The 19,622-nt window shown below is 37.9% G+C and overlaps 1 protein-coding gene across 2 annotated transcripts in view; it reads left to right on the forward strand.

Moving 5' to 3' along the window:
• Positions 1 to 19,622, forward strand: part of SLC24A3 (solute carrier family 24 member 3) — a 197,260-nt gene that overhangs the window by 123,917 nt on the left and 53,721 nt on the right. For both annotated transcript variants that reach the window (XM_083358336.1, XM_083358337.1), the window contains exons 4-6: positions 13,521 to 13,595; positions 15,929 to 16,013; positions 18,019 to 18,122. In XM_083358336.1, the coding sequence (XP_083214462.1) occupies positions 13,521 to 13,595; positions 15,929 to 16,013; positions 18,019 to 18,122 (264 nt within the window). The remainder of the gene's footprint in view (positions 1 to 13,520; positions 13,596 to 15,928; positions 16,014 to 18,018; positions 18,123 to 19,622) is intronic.

Here is a 19,622-nt window from a genome sequence, read left to right on the forward strand (position 1 = left end):
CAGCTGCTCATAATCCTGGTTTGATCTACATATTTGTCTATACCACAGGTCTGCAACCCGCGCTCCGGAGCCGCATGCGGCTCTTTCAGCTGTCTCCTGCGGCTCCCAGTCCTCTGCCATGTGCAGTCCAAAAAAAATAAATGTGGGACTAAAAAAGTTCAACCAATCAATTTAAATATGCTGGGTAGGTGTATATCTCGCCTTGTGTCCACTCTTCAGTCAAACCCTGTTCTGCACATGCGCGCATGTACACGCATGTGCACGCATTTTTTGCGGCTCCCAGTTTTTCCTTTTGTGAGGGAACTGGTTCTGAGTGGCTCTTTCACTGTTTCAGGATGCTGAGCCCTGGTCGATACGATATGATAATCTTTATTGTCATTGTCCCATACAGAACAACGAAATTGAAAAATCCACATTAACCCCACAAAACCCAACAAAAACAACAAAATACATATCAATATACCACCCACCCCACATATACACATTTAACCCCTAAAAACACTCTAACACTCTAAAAACTAAATACAGAAGTTCTCTCAGAAACTGCATTCTGCTGCATTCAAAGCCAAAACCGCTTTTGGATAAAAACTATTTCTCAAGCGGCTGGTCCTGGTCTTTATGACCCTATACCTCCTTCTAGAAGGCAGAAGCTGAAAGAGATCATTTCCGGGGTGCGTGCAATCCTGCACAATCTCCACAGCTTTCTTATAACACCTGGAGGCATAGATTTGATCTAAAGTAGGAAGAGTACACCCAATTATTCTCTCCGCAGTCTTTACGACTCTGGACAGCATTGTTTTTTCCCTGACTGTACAACTGCAGGTTTGGCCAGATCCATTTTGATAGCTATGCCAAGTCCTGGGTCAGAAACTTCAAACATAAATAGAACAGTTTGAGAGGAATCCCTTTGTTTCTATCAGGACTCCTACACTGAAGGAGTTCAAGACTCCACGCCTCAGTTACCTTTACCCAAAGTACTGTATTTTCTCAATATCTTTTCGGTCTATTTTTGACTTTTATCTTGAGTTGGTAACTGAGAGAAAGATATGACCTGTTCAGAAGATGGATTCATTTAGTTGAAAAGTTTTTAAATTGTGATTCCTTGTTTGTGATGTGAGTGACTAGCCTATCTTTACTTCCATAAAAATGCGAGTGTCTACACTTTGCTGTTGATTAGCTTTCCCTGTATTGTTAGGTGATTTGTGCTGTGCGCCAGTTGCAGCCTTTCCTGGATCAGGACTCCCTGCGCTCAGTCGTTCAGTCCCTAGTCATCTCATGGATGGACTACTGTAATGCGCTCTACATGGGGCTACCCTTGAAGAGCATTTGGAAGCTACAGCTGGTGCAGAGTGCAGTGGTGTGGGCAGTTTTGGGGACCCCAAGAATGGCCCCTGTAGCATCACAGCCCAGTGAGCTACATTGGTTACTGGTCTGCTTCTGGGTGCAATTCGAGGTGTTGGCAATCACCTTTAAAGCCCTTCATGGCATGGGTCCAGGTTACTTGAGGGACCATCTCAACCGACTGGGGTTGGCCTGTACCACTCATGCCGGCAGAGGAGGCATGCTACGGGTCCCGTCAGCCCAATTATTCCAGCTGATGGGGTCCAGGAGGAGGGCGTTCTGTGCTGTTGCTCCTGCCCTCTGGAACATCTTGCCCCAACCCTCCTATCTTTGCATAAGGGCCTAAAGACGTGGCTCTGCCAGTCAGCTTGGGGCCCCAGTGGAGGTGGTTGATTGACTAACAACAGATTCCCACCTCCCCCCATTCCACCCCCACCTTCCCCACATGTCCTTAGATTTTAATATTTGGTTAGATTTATTCAGTTAATTTAGATCTATTTTTATGTGTGTAAGCCACCCAGAGTTACCTTATGGTAAGGTGGGTGGCCAAATAAATAAATAAATTCATTTATGATATTCAACAAGGCAATTCAAAATTACATATTGTATGAGAGTTGTATTCATTCATCCAGCTTTTAGCTTGCTGTGTCATATCCAAGCCCTTTATTGCCACAAAGTAGAAACAGTCTGATGTGGTATGTTCCAGAAAAGATTTAATGATAATTGGTTGTGGGGGTTTTTTGCATTAATGTGTATTGCATTTTTAACATTGTCTCTGTGACAATAGAATGAGTGGCAAAGATACCAGTCTTCCTACTATGAATGAATTGAAAAGTCATCATAATGTGACTGCAAACATTATCACATTTGTAAAGAAGGTAAGAATCGAATGATGAGCTTGTTCTATTTCAGTCTTCTGAAGTTCTGAGTAAAGAAAGCAAAATTTCATGCTGGGTCTCAAGGTGTGATATAGTGTGAAATAGTTTTAGCCTTCCTAAATTAATAGGGTAATGGTAGATAGTCTTTTGTGGATGAAGGGCCACATTGGAGACAAATGTCTACATTTTAAAAGTAGACATGGCCAAGAAAAGGGCACATATTACAAAGGGTAAAAAACATGTCTAGAGCAAAAAGAATAATTTTATCAATAGCTCATTATTAATGCATTAATAAAATGTTCTGCCTCCAGTAAAGCCCACCTGAACATTTCAAGATGTCTGAAAAAAATTAGCAGACAGAACAGCACAATCTCTTGAATATGATTGCTTTTCTTTATTAAGATAAATTATTCTGACCTAGTTCTCTCTCTTTTATCTGTTAACTTTTGTTTACTGTAGCAAACGCTTGAATATTTTTCATCTGTCATCTTTCTTTTTGTAAAGCAAATCTTAATCAAACGTTTTTGTGAATGGTTTGCTTCCAAAATTCTCCAATAAACTCATAGGGAAGAGCGACAAGACTGACTATTTTGCTCTTTGATCATCTGAGTCCACTCTGAGGCCCCAGGGACAGATAGGTGTTTATATGATCATCTCTGTTAGCTCCAGAAATTACTAGCTCCATCCCTGTCCTAAGGGACGCGGTGGCTCAGTGGGTTAGGACGCTGAGCTTGTCGATCAGAAGGTCGGCAGTTTGGCAGGTCGAATCCCGAGTGCCGTGTAGCAGAGTGAGTGCCTGTTACTCGTCCCAGCTTCTGCCAACCTAGCAGTTCGAAAGCACGTAAAAATGCAAGTAGAAAAATAGGGACCACTACGGTGGGAAGGTAACAGCGTTCCGTGCGCCTTTGGCGTCTAGTCATGCCGGCCACATGACCACGGAGACGTCCTCGGACAAGCGCTGGCTCTTCGGCTTTGAAACGGAGATGAGCCACCGGCCCCTAGAGTCGGAAACGACTAGCATGCATGTGCGGGGGAAACTTTACCTTTTACCTTTACCTTTATCCCTGTCCTACCAGACACTTTCTCCTAATTAATCTAACACCATGTAATAGTTTTTGTGGATTTAGGATTTGGACCTAGAATCCAACCCTACGTTTAACTTCATTGAAACCTCCAGTTGGAATCCAATTTAGTGTCCCCAGTTGTAAAGCCCATTCACAGAATACACATGTGTACAGGAGAAATTACAAATCAATAGATCTTTTTCTTCTAATACTTAAACATATGCAGTAAAAAGGAAAATCCTATTGCAGGTCTTGCTACATCTGATGGTATTTTCCCCCATGGAAGTGGAGTCAGAAGCAAACCTTTCATGAATTGTAGTGATGTGACGACCTGAGGTAGCAAGTTTGATGCTATTAAGAATAGTAGGAAAAAAAACAATATTACCGGTATATAGCTGTAAATCATTGATATATTCTGTATAGGTTTTACTGAGGCAAATGGCAGGTGGAAATAGTCCTTAGAGAAAGGACTAATATCAGTTTGGTATTGTTTGGCTTATGGAGAGAATGCCTTGGGCCTCTGTTTGGATGAGTTTCAATAACAGAATTGCTCTCTCTGGTCCCAATATTATCTCATCCTTACTAATTTGATTGAGGATCTTTTTTGGACATGCATGTTCTGGGTTTTTATAGCTTTACTGGCTTTTAATATTGTAAGCTGCCTAGAGTCTAATGGAGTTGGGCTGCTCCCTAAATCTCATTAATGTGTATACTGGGGGAGGGAGTGAGGAGGGCATCTAGATGGATGAAGGATGAATATCTAAATATCTGAGGGTCAAATCAGTTCTCATTATTTCTCTCTCTCTTTATTTGGGAGCCTAAGAGTCAGCGATAGGGGACAGTATGGTTACTGTGATTTCTGACAATCCACTAGAAATGCCTTCTCCATAATAGACTGTTAACTTGAAGATACTAGCTTGGGGATTCCTTCAGAAGAGAATGGAAAGAGCATCCTATCCTTTCAATTACCATCCGATCAAGATGGCTGTCCCCCAAAAGATTTGATGGGCAGAATTATGAATTCTTGATCAAATTATTATAACAATCAGTCTGTGCTTCAGTAATTACTGGACTGAGGCTCAGCAGTGTTCCCTTATTGCCTCCTAATCTATCTACTCCCTTTTCCTTTTTTAAATAATTTTTATTACTTTTAAAATAACAGAAAAAGGGAACAAAACAGAAAGATGTATGCATTATAAAAATACTTAAGCAGTTTAAATTAAGTGAAGAAAAATATTAAAAATTTAAAATATAGAATATGTCTATACTTTTATAATTGTACAATTACAATTCTATATATATTTATCTAATGCAAACATGCATCTCTCTCCCTCCCTCTCTCTCTCTCTCTCTCTCTCTCTCTCCTTCCAACACTCCTTGATAATAAGTAAATTTGGTGATCTATAGCTCCTGGTATTCTCAGAATCGAAGAACCCCATCAAAATATTTTATATATAGTTATATAGAGAATAACTTATATAGGATATATAGTTATGTATAGAATAACATAACTGCTTTTATTTGCAAATGACATTCTTGTGTTTATTTCTAAACCTCACTCTATAATTTCTGTATTGTGGCAAATAATAGATGCTTTTAGTAAAACAGTAGGATATTCTATTAACTGATCTAAATCAGAACTGATGCAAATAGATGGAAATTTGGTTACCCATTTAAGGAATTTTAATTTCATACTTGTACCAAATTTGTTAAATGTTTAGGTATGTGTTTACTGAAAGATATAACACAATTAGTAACAGGTAATATAGTCAGTGGTGGGATTCAAATATGTGAACAGCTGGTTCTCTGTGTGGATGCCGCTTCCAGAAATCCATTCTGGGCCTGGGCAACAAAAAATTAGCTACTGGTTCTGCCGAAGTGGTGCGAACCGGCGAAATCCCACCACTGAATATAGCCAATGCTTTTTTTGTAAAAGAAAAAGGTGCCGGAACTCACACATGTCATACAACCTGCCTTGCCTACCCTACAAGGTTCCATCCAAAAAAGGTGCCGGAACTCTGTTCTGAGCGTTCTATGACAAAAAAAGCCCTGAATATAGTAAAAGGTTTCTTCAGATATGGATAGATGGGAGTCATTAAACCTCACCCTTTGAGGAAAGATGAGTGCTCTCAAGATAACTATTATTCCCAGATTAATTTATATTCTGAGAACAATTCCTGTTCAAATATCTGGATTTTTTTCCAGAAAATATACAGTACTTCATATATTTTAATGGGGTTCTTTGATTCCAAGAATAGCTTTACAGAAAAAGCAATCACCAATTAACAAAGGAGGGTTCCGTTTTTCAAAATCGGAGCTACAGATTATTAGAATATCAGTTATAAAGCTATGAAATGTAATGTCTAATAAAAATGGATTCAATCTTTTTTCCTATGCTAAATTGACTATGATAAGTCCTAAATTCGTATGCTGAATCAATATCCCTGCTTTCATCCAGTGTTTCCATATTACTGCCTTTTTTCATAATTTTTAATGTTGGATTGGAAAAAAGATGACAATATGGAAACATTGGATGGAAGCAGGGATATTGATTCTGGAGTCAGTAATAGACCATGAATATAATTTTTTAACATACACTGTTAACAGATAAACATAGCCTATCAGATGCAACTCAGTTGCAATATTCATAGCTAAAACATTGGTTAACAACATTATTTGGACCAGCAGCATTTTCAGTTTCTGAAACACCTGCGGTGAACCAAACACATTTTTGAAGCATATTTGTTCCTTCAGGTATTTGTTATCAATAAATCAATTTGATATGCAGATGTTAAAGAGATGAGTGGAAAACAGAATTAGAGGTTCCTATATTGCTTAGAGTCAGGCATGTCAAACTTGCGACGTCACGTGACGTTGCGCGACATATCACGACTTTTTCCCCATTGCCATGGCACCTTGCCATATCACAGCAAACAGAATTCATGTTAACATGTTTTCAACAGAGATAATGGGAGAACAGGGAAAGACCTGGTAAGGTTTTGGCTAATTGTTTAAAGAAAAAGAAAGATAGGACAATGATTCCAATTAAAAGAGATGAAATATATACAAATTTCACAGGATATAAATTTTAAATTTTTAAAATTCTATTCAGAACTATATAACAAACCAAAGCTTACACTGGATGAAGATATCAAGAACTACCATTCCTAGACTGTACACAAAAACCATCTTTTATTTGCCCACTTTCTGAAATAGAGTTTTTTTAAAAAAATTCTTTACCATGTATTCATATGTTTGGTAATAAATAGAAGTCTCATACATTGGTCAAAGGTTTACTTACCTTAATAAAAGTCTTTGAATATTTATCTTGACATTTATGGTACAGACAACTTTTAAATTCAAAGAATTATAGACACAGAGTAGGGGTGTTTATTTTATGCAGGTGTAACCTAGCAGTTCGAAAGCATGTAAAAATGCAAGTAGAAAAATAGGGACCACTACGGTGGGAAGGTAACAGCGTTCCGTGCGTCTTTGGCGTCTAGTCATGCTGGCCACATGACCACGGAGACGTCCTCGGACAAGCGCTGGCTCTTCGGCTTTGAAACGGAGATGAGCACCAGCCCCTAGAGTCGGAAACGACTAGCACGCATGTGCGGGGGAACCTTTGCCTTTACCTTTTAACAGAATAACAGAATAACATAGTTGGAAGGGACCTTGGAGGTCTTCTAGTCTAACTCCCTGCTCAAGCAGGAAACCCTATACAGTATCTTTCGCAGAAGATTGGATACAAAATGTTCAATTCCTAATTTCAGAAAATTTTGGGGAAACGAAAAATCAAACGTAAGGAATCAATATCAATCAATGGAGCCTTGGTGGAGCAGTGGGCTAATGCCTCCTTAAGTAACACCAGCTGCCTACAATTAGTGCAGGTTCGCATCCCACCAGGCTCAAGGTTGACTCAGGCTTCCATCCTTCCGAGGTAGGTAAAATGAGGACCCAGATTGTTGGGGGCAATTAAGCTGACTTTGTAATAATGCCGCTTGGTGGGTGTATGAAAGCCCTAATAAGCAGGCATATACATAGAATGAAGGCTACTGCTAAGCTTGTAAGCCGCCCTGAGTCTTCGGAGAAGGGCGGGATATAAATGGAATTAAAATAAAAATAAAAAAATAAATAATATATACGTTTTGAAGCTGTTGTAAAGGAAAATATATGGAGGGCATATTTAATGAATTGCTTGATCTCAAGACAGGGATGCCTAAAATTGAAGCATAGGCTTGGAGGCAGATGATCTATTACTGGCTTAAGAAGCACAGATTAGTTTTCTTTATCTCTAAAAATGATAACTTATCAGTCTGGAAAATATCTATTGAATAGAAGGTAATATTATATCAACTTTCTGTATTTTATTTTATTTTTTGGGTGTAAACAGGTAAAACAGGGTTTTCTTTGATGGCTAAATTACTATACAGGCAGTGCTCAACTTGTGACTGGTCACTTAGTGATGTCTGAAGTTATGATGGACCCCAGTAAAGCTACTTACAACCCAGATTCAAAGTTCTGATATAGTCACAGCATTTTCGGTGCTCAGCAACCAGGCTGCATTTATGGCTGTTTGCAGCGTCTCATGCTCACTTGAACACGATTTACATTTTTGCTGTAAACTCACGTTTACTTTTGGTTTCTGGGGAAAAACACCCCATCCCAAACAATGAATTTACACAACAATCATGGTGTTGCATTATGACTGCTGCCTTTGCGTAACGACCTTCTCCTTCATTGGTACTGTTGCCTTTGCGCAATGACCTTTACAAGATGGCTGTAAAATCAGTCGCTTGTGTGTTGACCTGCTTAACAACCACACTACTTACAGCTAAAATTGTTGCTTAATTATGGTTGTAAATTGAGGACCATATTTGAAATATTAGGAAAAAAAATGCATAAGTTTGGAAAAAATAGGAAAGCAGGTGCTGCAAAATTCCATTAGCAATTTGCATTTTTTTAAAAAAATATTTGCCTTTTCCAGATTTGAGAAAATCTGGAAATGCTTTCTAACCTGCACTTCTGCAGATTAGATATTCTAACCCCTTTAGCTGAGACCACTTGACCATACTTATCTGGAAATTGAAACAATACAATATTTCCTACAGTGCTTTCCAGCAGGAGCATTGTAAGAGTTATGGTTTGCTCCTCTTATGCTAATATCTTTACAGAATGGGTGGGTTTAAACTTTTTTCAGATATGAAACATTCAGTTCTCTGCATGATAGCAAAACGGAGCATAGCTGCAGTGAAAACATTACAAGTATTGCTTTACTGATCTTCCTGGGTAGTTGTTTTTTTTGTCATTTTTGATGATCATTAACTGTAAAAAAAAGACATTCGGTATGCATGTATTTGTGTGTATTTGTTTGTGGGGTTTGCCTGTTAAAAAGATTGGTATAGTTGGACCATACACTTTTATTAATGCTAAACATGAAGCCCATAATGAAAAGTGACTCAGGGTTCTTGTATGTATTGTAAAAATAAAATGAATGTTTATATACATTCTTTTAAAACAGCAGGAAAGCATAGGCCCAATCAGTTCCAAATCATTCAAACTTTCTCAAGGATGAAATAAATTATTGTCTTCCAGTAAGGCACTACCTTGATGTGGTTGTGGGTTGTGTGCTCTGAGGAAGATGAGAGTTATGCCAGAAGTTCAACCATACCAGACAGGTTTTATCAGAGTCTCTCCCATAAACAATATGGTGAGATATAATTTATAGAAAGTTATACCAAGTGGGTCAGCTCCTGGGTCAACAAAGGCCATGCTAAATGTTATATGTCTACCAAATGGACACCTGGTGACAAGTAGGCTAACAGCATCTAGAAAAGTGCAAAAACAACAGAATAAGATTGTATTTTTAAAAGCTTGTTACAAAGAAACAGCTAATACAAGTTTTAAAAGATGCCAATACTGTAATATTAGATATAAGCTCGCTGCAAGAAATAAACCAACTAATGTATAGCATGGCTGCAGTTATAACTAGATAACCTGGATGCAAAATCAACAAACAAGAAAAGAACCCAAACAGTGCACCACCAAAATGGAAGATAAGATTGGACAATAAATCAGCATGTTAAGATCAGATGCAAGCAGGTTAGAACAGATGAAATAAAAGAAGCTGAAGAGCAAGAACATCAAAGACTACCAGATCGAGAAATATCACCTAGGAACAAGGAAGCACTAGAAATAATAAAGTAGCAAATAACAGCTACAGTCAAGAAGATTAACAGATTCAAGCTTAAATTAAACAAGAGGAATAATCTTGAATTTCAGTTGAATCAGAAACATTTCTACCACTCGAAAGAGAGGCAGCAATGAACCAGTCAGTATATGACAAAGAAGAAACACCCTGGTTCAGCTATGGGACAACCCAAAGAAATACAAGAATGCAGCTTAAATAAAGGAGTTAAAAAAGAATAAAAAGGAGCTGAAATGAAGAACTTGTAATATCAGAAATGGTGGAGAAAAGGGCTAGGACGATCAAGAATTGGTTGTACCAGATATAGATGAACTGCATGGTTTTTGATTGAAACATCTGCTTGGTTGACACCCACTTGTTGCCAAACAGTTTAATAAGAGACCGCAAGAAGGTGTAATCTGTGGTGGGATTCAGCCGCTTCGCACCATTTTGGCAGAACCGGTAGCTAATTTTTTGTTGCCCAGGCCTAGAATTGACTTCCGGAAGTGGGATCCACACAGAGAACTGGTGTTCACATATGTGAATCCCACCTCTGGGTGTAATTGAAGGTTGGTTAACATCTGGCAAAGTGATAATGAAAGATCCAACAAAAGGGCAGCATCAGGCAACTACAGGCCAATTACTTGCTTACCAACCAGTTTCACATTGCTAAATGGTGTTTTAGATGATGCAGTCCGACAGCAGCTAGTTGAAAACAAGCCCTTTCTATCTGAGCAGAAATGAAACTATCTAAACAGCAGAGGAACAGAAAATCAGCTCCTAACTGACTAAATTATTTTGGAAAATTGCAAGAGGAAGACAAAGTTGAATGTAGCTTGGATTGATTATATGAAAGCATTTGACTCCCTGCCACATGATTAGATAATAAAGTGCCTAGAAATAATAGGAGTCAGTAGGAACATCAGAAAGGGATGCAGTGGCTCAGTGACTTAGGACGCTGAGCTTGTCGATCAGAAGGTCGGCAGTTTGGCGGGTCGAATCCCGAGTACCGCGTAACAGAGTGAGCGCCTGTTATTCGTCCCAGCTTCTGCCAACCTAGCAGTTCGAAATCACGTAAAAATGCAAGTAGAAAAATAGGGACCACTACGGTGGGAAGGTAACAGAGTTCCGTGCGTCTTTGGCGTCTAGTCATGCCGGCCACATGACCACGGAGACGTCCTCGGACAAGCGCTGGCTCTTCGGCTTTGAAACGGAGATGAGCACCGGTCCCTAGAGTCGGAAACGACTAGCACACATGTGCGGGGGAACCTTTACCTTTACCTTTTAGGAACATCAGAAGCTTTGTGCAAAGATAGATGGTATTATGTTACAATAAATTTCCACAATCTTACAATCCTCTTTTCATTTCCATCCAGTTTAATATGTGTATTAGTAATGGCACCTTAAAGTCAATCAATGCTGTTATCCAAATTAGAAAACAATTACTTGTTTCTAGTTCAAGTAGTAATTAAGCAGGAGAAACGTTCACAGGAAATACTGAAGCCAGTCCCAGTCAATTATATCATCATCTTGAGCAGAAATTCTTGAAACTGGACTATGTTAATTGGGCACGAAGACACTTCTCCACTTTAATTTGTATTAGTGAATAAAATACTCAGACAACACGTTTTTGTTGAATAATTGTTATTGAAATCTGTTAAAATAAAACTTTATATACTGTATAAAAAAGACACTTCTCCAAGTGGCTTATCTTCTGGCACACCATTTATTACCCTACCAAAAAAAAAAGATAATTAATCTAGGGAGACCCTTTTATTTAGATGTGATTGCTTTAATAAAAACTAAAAGTGTTTCCAATTGTTTGGGAATTGAAATAAAGTAGATTTCTATAAAATTACCTTTCTTCATTGTTACCTATCCTATGGAAATGTGATCATTAATTGGCATCTCCAGAATAAGCAACTGGTCATATTACAGTCTCTCACAGGTAAGTGGACAGAGGCTCTTTGCATATGACCTGACCGTGTGCTGTGCATTACAAAGAATATCTTTGCATGTGCTTTAGCCTTTTCCCTCATAGCATAAGACTCTCCTGTTCCTGTGTATGAGGTGTAGTGATATTCAGTGATTCTTGATTAGCCTGCATAAGGTGCTTGAGTGACTTGAAGGTTCTCTTGTGCTTGTACAAAGCTCTAGTCTACACAAAGGAATGGGGTATGTGGAATTGCTATTCCACTGAAATGAATTCAGGAATTATTGTGCAGGAAAAAAGCTTTGTGAATGCACCAGAATTTATTTGCATGGAACTAATAGGCCACAGCATGTGAGTTGATATTAACTCAGCATTTAGTATAATCGGCATTTGACTTGTAATGCTTGTACTGAATCTGTCTAGGCATGGGCAGAAATGCTGTTGGAAGTTGAATAGCAATATTGTTTATTTATATGAAAAACACTTGAAATTAGGATAAAAATGTAAAAGCAACAAGGAGCACATAGAAAATATAAGCATATAAAAGATATATACATATGGAACAAATAAAAATGAATAAGAGAACCATTTACCCATCACAAAAGTATATACAGTAATTGACTTCAAGAACTTTCAAATGTGCGGCAATTATTTAGCATCAAAAACACTGTACACTATGAAGGGTCATATTGTACAGGATTTTTTTCCAGATGTATATGAAATGATATGAAATGGGTAGTTTTAGTACTGTGTATTGTGCATTACAAGAGGGACGCGGTGGCTCAGTGGGTTAGGACGCTGAGCTTGTCGATCAGAAGGTCGGCAGTTTGGCGGGTCGAATCCCGAGTGCCGCGTAACAGAGTGAGCGCCTGTTACTCGTCCCAGCTTCTGCCCACCTAGCAGTTCGAAAGCACGTAAAAATGCAAGTAGAAAAATAGGGACCACTACGGTGGGAAGGTAACAGCGTTCCGTACGCCTTTGGCGTCTAGTCATGCCGGCCACATGACCATGGAGACGTCCTCGGACAAACGCTGGCTCTTCGGCTATGAAACGGAGATGAGCACCGGCCCCTAGAGTCGGAAACGACTAGCACGCATGTGCGGGGGAACCTTTACCTTTACCTTTACCTATTGTGCATTATGTAATCCCTTTATAGAGAATGCTATTTGACATAATTAGGTGCAATCTGCATAGTCCCGTCCCTTGGTCTTAATACAGTGCATAATATAGTAAAACACTGATGAATCCCCAGATGTTGGTTCCATCTGGGGAGAAGGAAGGAAGAAGCAAGGATAATAAAGGCAACGTGGTGATTTGCAGGGTAATTCTTCTAATTGCTCAGACATTCAGCTTAAACAATTTGGGATTGATTGTCAATTGGGAACAAGGAAACCAGTTTCATATTTTGGAGCTGATAGGTGGACAGAGTCTGTGTCACCTTGCCTACCAGCGATTACTTCAAGATTATAGCAAAAGCCATATAGGCAGATTTATACCATCAGGTTGAATATGGTCTGAATTAGGGAAAGAATTCAAACAGGTTTGAAAATATACAGAGTTGTTTTTACACACATACAGATTCTCACCCACCCATTTTCCTGTAGAGGCACACAGATGCATATCTGATTGGGTTAATAATTCCTGGTTTTCTTGCAGGAAGAGTAGTCCTGTGGAGGGAGCTGAAATGTGTAATTGACTTCTCTCAACAACTTCCCTCATTAGATTACTGCCCTTGCTTGGGGTTAGAAATTGAGTAGGCTTGGACCTTTTTCCATATTTAGATGGGAATCCATCAGGGCATTCCTCAGCCGTAGGCTAAGCTGGGAACATAGAGAAACATCCTAGAGGGTTGCAGTGGGAAACAACCTTTGTGTTTTTATCAAAAAGATTCAGTATCTTTTTTTTCTATCTGCCTTTAGTGATAATAACATTTTTAATCATATTGATATCAAGAAAACAGAGTAGACATACCAATGAGTTGAGCTCAATTAAAGGATGTCTTTTCTCTTTAGTATTAAAAAAGGTAGATATGCTTTAAACTCTTTCAACAGAACGAAATGAGGAAATATCATGATTAAAATTGCCTTGTCTCAATGGAATGCTTTTTCTTTATTTAGGCTGTCTACATGTTCTATGCTTTGGCTATTATCTGTGATGATTTCTTTGTTCCTTCATTGGAAAAAATTTGTGAAGTAAGTATTTGCTGGAAATAGTTTTCCATGTTTATTCAAATGTATACATTATCATGTTTTGCATTTAATCATATTTAATCTCTTATTTTACATTTTTCATATCTATGGTAGAGGTTTCCTGAACATCTGTGTATTTGTACCATTCCCTACTCTTATTTCTTTTATCAGTGAGAAACATGAGGAGAGTAGCCTTGACTATTAGTGCTTTCCAAGAAATGTTATTGGTTGTGTTTTATGTTCTCCGAACATGGAGGTTAAGGCTAATACACATGGAAAAAAAATTCTCCATTCTGAGTATGTCTAGTTCCTTGTAAATGTCCTCTAGCATATTGAACTTAAAGGCTGTGCAATGCTTCAGATTCAATTCTGCAAGTTGCTTTGTAGCACCTGAAGAATGAATGCAGCACCAGCCGGTAATTCATTAAAACACCCAAATCTGTTGCCAGAAGCACATGACTGATATGGAAAAAGACACAGCTGGTTTAATAAGTGACCAACAGGTGCTACCTTGGCATTTTTGCATATCGCAAGAGAACTTTTCAGAATAATTGATTCTGAAGCATTGCAGATTTCCAGTGAATATGTAAAAGACTAATCCATAAGTGCATGAAGTGCACATTTCCCTACTCTTAAGTTTTCTAAATGAAAAACAAACTTTTTTTTCTAATTTCCATATTGTTTATATTTGTCCTATTTGCATATTTTTCCCCCTCAAACTGACATGTATTTTAAATGGAAAATTACTAAAGGGGTACTGTACATAGTCTTCTAAACACAGTTATGCCATTAAATGTGCGTACTACTCTTAAAATACCAGCAGTTCCCTATCTTCTTTTCTGCATGCTCTTAATGAGGGAATTAGCTTTTTAAACACTTAAATTGTACAAGGGTTGTAATTGTCTATAAGGCTTGATATTAGAAAGTGTTTATAAAAAATATGAGCTATATCCAACAGTGTAATTCTGCTGCAAACCGATATGTTTGTTTGCCTTGATCTGAATTGGATTGTTTAAATTTAAAAAGTCCCGTTGGGGAAATTTTATTTTCTCTTATACAAACATAATTGTTTCCTTCTGTACCTTTTTTGAGGTCCAACATAATTCCAATATAGTAAACTCATCCCAAAGCTACAAAGTCAAGGGTTCCCAGGAGATATATATATATATATATATATATATATATATCTTATAGATATATATATCTCTTTTGCTCTGTCCTACTGAATGGCCCTTCCTACCAATTTCAGTTTGGATTTTTCAGACTAGTAAAGTCACCTTGAGCAGTTTTTACGTTTGAAATGAAACAAATACAGAAAGCTTTATAATCAGAAGGTTTGTACCAATGCCCAGTATTATATTTTTTGTTGATGTTATTGTTAGTTGCGAAGTTGTGTCCGAACCATTGTGACCCCATGGACAACGTTTTTTTAAAGATATATATATATATATATATATATATATATATATATATATATATATATATATATATATATATATATATATATATATATATCTTTAAAAAAGTGGTTGTGTAGGTTGTTAATTACAGCTTTAAAAAATTCAGACTCATCCAGAATGTATATGCAGGATCATTATTTAAGGAATATTGCACATTTGTAAACAGAGAATGAGGTGGCTGGATGGAGTCACTGAAGCAGGAGGCGTGAGCCTAAATGGACTCCAGAAGATGGTAGAGGACAAGAAGGCCTGAAGGAACGTTGTCCATGGGGTCACAATGGTTCGGACACAACTTCGCAACTAACAATAACATCAACAAAAAATATAATACTGGGCATTGGTACAAACCTTCTGATTATAAAGCTTTCTGTATTTGTTTCATTTCAAACGTAAAAACTGCTCAAGGTGACTTTACTAGTCTGAAAAATCCAAACTGAAATTGGTAGGAAGGGCCATTCAGTAGGACAGAGCAAAAATAGAATATTTAGGAAACAGACTTCCCACTTCTCAATCAGTAGTACAGCCTAGCCTAGGGTAAAATGCGTACTCAGTCATCAGTCTAGGTTGATGTTACTGGAAAAGTGTCTGAATGAAGAAAATGACTCAACCAATTCTGGAACTCCGCCCTTGACAAGCCATGCAATGCATCCTTTGTCAGATAGGTATTAGATGCCCTTAGATAGGCATTAGATGCCCTTTGCTTCTCACCTAATATTTGATATGACAGTTGCTTACCTTTATTGAGATGTCTTAATTACACTTTAAATGCGTTTTTATATTTTTTTAATCTCCTTTATTATGCCTTGAGAAGCATTAAAAGTGGTTTTAAAATCATATCAGTCAATCAATGATTTTTTTTCCCCACTCCCTCCACAGCGCTTGCACCTCAGTGAAGATGTGGCAGGGGCAACGTTCATGGCAGCTGGCAGTTCTGCTCCAGAGCTGTTTACATCTCTGATAGGTAACTAAACCAGTAACTTCTGACCAATAACAGTTGTGAAAATAAGAACGACTATTTGTGGCTGTGTTCCTGCTTTGCTAAAGTATGTGTGTGTCTCTGAAAGTAGCTCAAGCTGATGGGATAGCAAACCTTTGTGGCAGAAAAACTGACAGAATGATTGTCCTATATAATGAAGTGGGAGCTTGCATGGTGCCAACATTCAGACTCTGTGAAAATGGATGTATGATTATCAGCAGAAGTCTGTTAACTGGGAAAAGATTATATTCGGAACAACCACCAAAAATGTCCAGACAGAGGGGCATTAATTAATATATACTCCTGTGCTTTCAAGTGCTAACTCTGCTATTAGGTTACATTAAAAAGGATGGGAAGAACAGTTCATTACTCAACTGATAATTACTTTGATACCGGGTGTTTGAAATGTGGAGAGAAGCCAGCTCATGAAAGTGGTGGAGTAGTAACTAACAGAGCACATGCCTTGCATTTACTACATTCCTGGCATTTCTGAGTGGGATGCTGAGAAGCACCTTTGCCTGAAACGCAAGAGGTAAACGGAGCTGGCTTAGAATGCTGCTTTATTTTATTTTATTGGAGGCAAATAAACTGGATCGAAATGGCAGTTGAATGAGAGCAGTGCAAGTATTTTTAATAGGAGCCATCTGAATAGGTAACAGATGGGAAGGCCAGGTTGTTTGATTGCTACTAAGCAGGAATACAAACAAAATATGGTACTGTCCACCAGTGTTCTGAAAGAGGGGACTCTCACATTCCAGCATCTGATTTTGGGAAGGATGGATCAGGTGAGGGGAACTCAGCTCTTCTAGTCTTTCTCACGGTAGATTTGACTGGAGCATCGTCTGTGTGGTCACCAAGAGAGAGAAGCCAGAGCAGCAGGCAGGGCCGTCAGACGCCTTTGTGGAATGTTTGCACAGGACTCCTTGCCAGATCTCCCGCCATGCAAGGAGCAGCGCATTTTGGCGGGGGTCGTTGCTGTAGTGAAATATGCAGTTAGAACAACCTGTCCAGCATTCTTTAGGTCTATACCAAAACTTCTAGCTTACGTCAGTCAAAAGTGCAGTTTAAAAAAATGTGAAACTTTACACCTCCCATCATTATGCTTTATATGGAAAAAAACAGAATAATTTCATTTATGCATTTGAGCAATCACGTATGCAGCTTTTCCGGAATATATTTCCATTACCACTCAAATCTGAGAAGCCTTTTTTACATATTACTCTATTCAAGAGGAAAACGTGATACAAATAGTCCTTTTGTTTCGTGACAGTTCAAAGTTACAACAGCCTGGGGGAAAAGTGATATATGATCTATCCTCAAAGTTACAGCCATCATACCAAACCCCCACGGTCACGAAATTGCAATTTGGGTGCTCACATTTATGAACAGTTGCAGCTTCCTGTAGTCACGTAATTGCAATTTGTGACCTTCCCAGCTAGTGTCTGACAAGCAACATCAATTGGTGAAGCGGATTGGCTTAACAATTGCCTGATTCACTTAAGAACTGCTGTAATAATGTTTGCAGAATCAGGTCCAATCATGTGATGACTTACTTTACAATTGCAACAACTTAATGACAGAAATTCCAGCCCCAGTTGTAGTAATAAATTGAGGACTATCTGTAGACTGGAAATAGGGAAAGTCACATTTTAAGAGCTTATTTGCAAGAATGGCTGGGAGCAGGATTCCCCCTAGCTTTGCCTCCTCTATCTGGTTAAAAAATGCAGATGGCAGCCTATTCCATCATCTCACTTTGAGAGACATGTTGGTTAGGGGTCTATGTGTTTGGAATAAATGTTGAGAAATCTTTGCAAAAATATCGTTGTAATCCACTTTATTTTATCATGCAAAAATCACATCTGGCTGCACTTTTCATTCCACAAATCTGCTTTAATCAAAGTTTAAATATGCATATTTTTTTGCAGTTCAACTTTGCATAGAAATCCTGTCTGCCTTTTGATAACACATTGAAATTATCTCCTATCCACAGGTGTGTTTATCACAAAAGGAGATGTAGGTGTTGGAACCATTGTTGGCTCTGCAGTATTCAACATCCTGTGCATAATTGGGGTTTGTGGCCTATTTGCAGGACAGGTAAGGTAATCCATGGAATTCGAAAACATTTCTAAAACTTCTTTTAACCTGTACAGAGTGAGAACTATGTATCCAAAAATCACTTGTCCCTGATCTCTCTCTTGCCAGAACCACTATTTAAACCTCACTTTAGGAAGGTGCAAACTGATTCACATACAATATAGGTATTATTCATAGAAATAGATTCCTGGGTTTCCTGCATACTGTAATTTAAGGATTTGATTTTCCCAATTATTTGAAAGTGAAACTTAAAATACCACACATACCTGGAACAATACTATTCACCATTGCTGAAGGCATTTTTGAAGGTAGCATACCACTTCCATATTGCTGCCATGGAAACTATATGACTATATCCATATAGTTACCAGAAGGAAGTTATCTGTAAAGAGGATGGATAACCTTTTGTTCATCCACAAGTTTGCTTATCTTTGGATCAATATATGCTAATATAAGTAAAGAACTTTTTTTTTCTTATGCACTGCCAAAATAATTAGTTGAGAGAGTATGAAGAAAATTTCCATAAAATTGATTTTGGGATAGTGAAAATGGCACAAGATTTAGCCTAAAACAAAAATCTTACTGAATTCCATTCAACGTCTTTTCAAGTAGATACCTATAGAAATGCAGTAGCAAGTTTTTTTTAAGTACAATAAGAAATCACTAGAATTTTTTTTAATGAATCAATGTAATAAGAACTTTTAAAGCATCACCTAAAGAAATGCCAGATCCCTGGACTCTTTTGCAAGATGACTCTTGAAGCCAGCTACAGAAAGAGTCATGCTAAAAGAAATCTGAAGGTCCCCAACTTCTGTTGACCTTCTGTAAGATGCTAAAGACCTTGGTTTTCCCTCAGGCATTTGGGCAAGATGTTAAATAAACTCCAGCTTTTTTTTCTTTTTTACTATTGATTTGCCAGACGGAAGAATCTGTTAGAACTTCTGATACATGGTATACTGACCCTTGTTTTAATTCTTCTTCTTCTTCTTCTTTACTTATTTGAGATTTTACTGTTTGGGAATTTTAATGGGCCATATAAACAGCTTAGTAAATAAATTTTATATATGTGTGTGTGTATATATGTGTGTGTGTATGTATGTATGTATATGTATATGTGTATGTATGTATGTATATGTATATGTGTATATATATATATATATATATATATATATATATATATATATATATATATATATATATATATATATATATGTATTTAGATTACCTTGCTAGGCCTCAAACATGGAACAAATCTTTATTTCCTGTTTCAGCCTAACCCAAGGCCATCCACAGGCAGTGGTCACAGTAGTGACAGCTCATATTTGTGTAAATTTTTTTGGATTGCTAACAAAGAATTAAGGGAGACTGATATGCATTTCAAACTTATTTGTTCTCATCAGTCAGCCATACCCTTCTGAGATTCGAACCTGGGCTGATTGCACATTAGGCAGTTGTTTTAACCTCTAGGCCACAGGCTCTTTGTCACTTTGTTAGCTGAGA

Source organism: Vipera ursinii (genome assembly GCF_947247035.1).
Source record: "Vipera ursinii genome assembly, chromosome: 3".
In the NCBI taxonomy this organism is placed as follows: Eukaryota; Metazoa; Chordata; class Lepidosauria; order Squamata; family Viperidae; genus Vipera; species Vipera ursinii.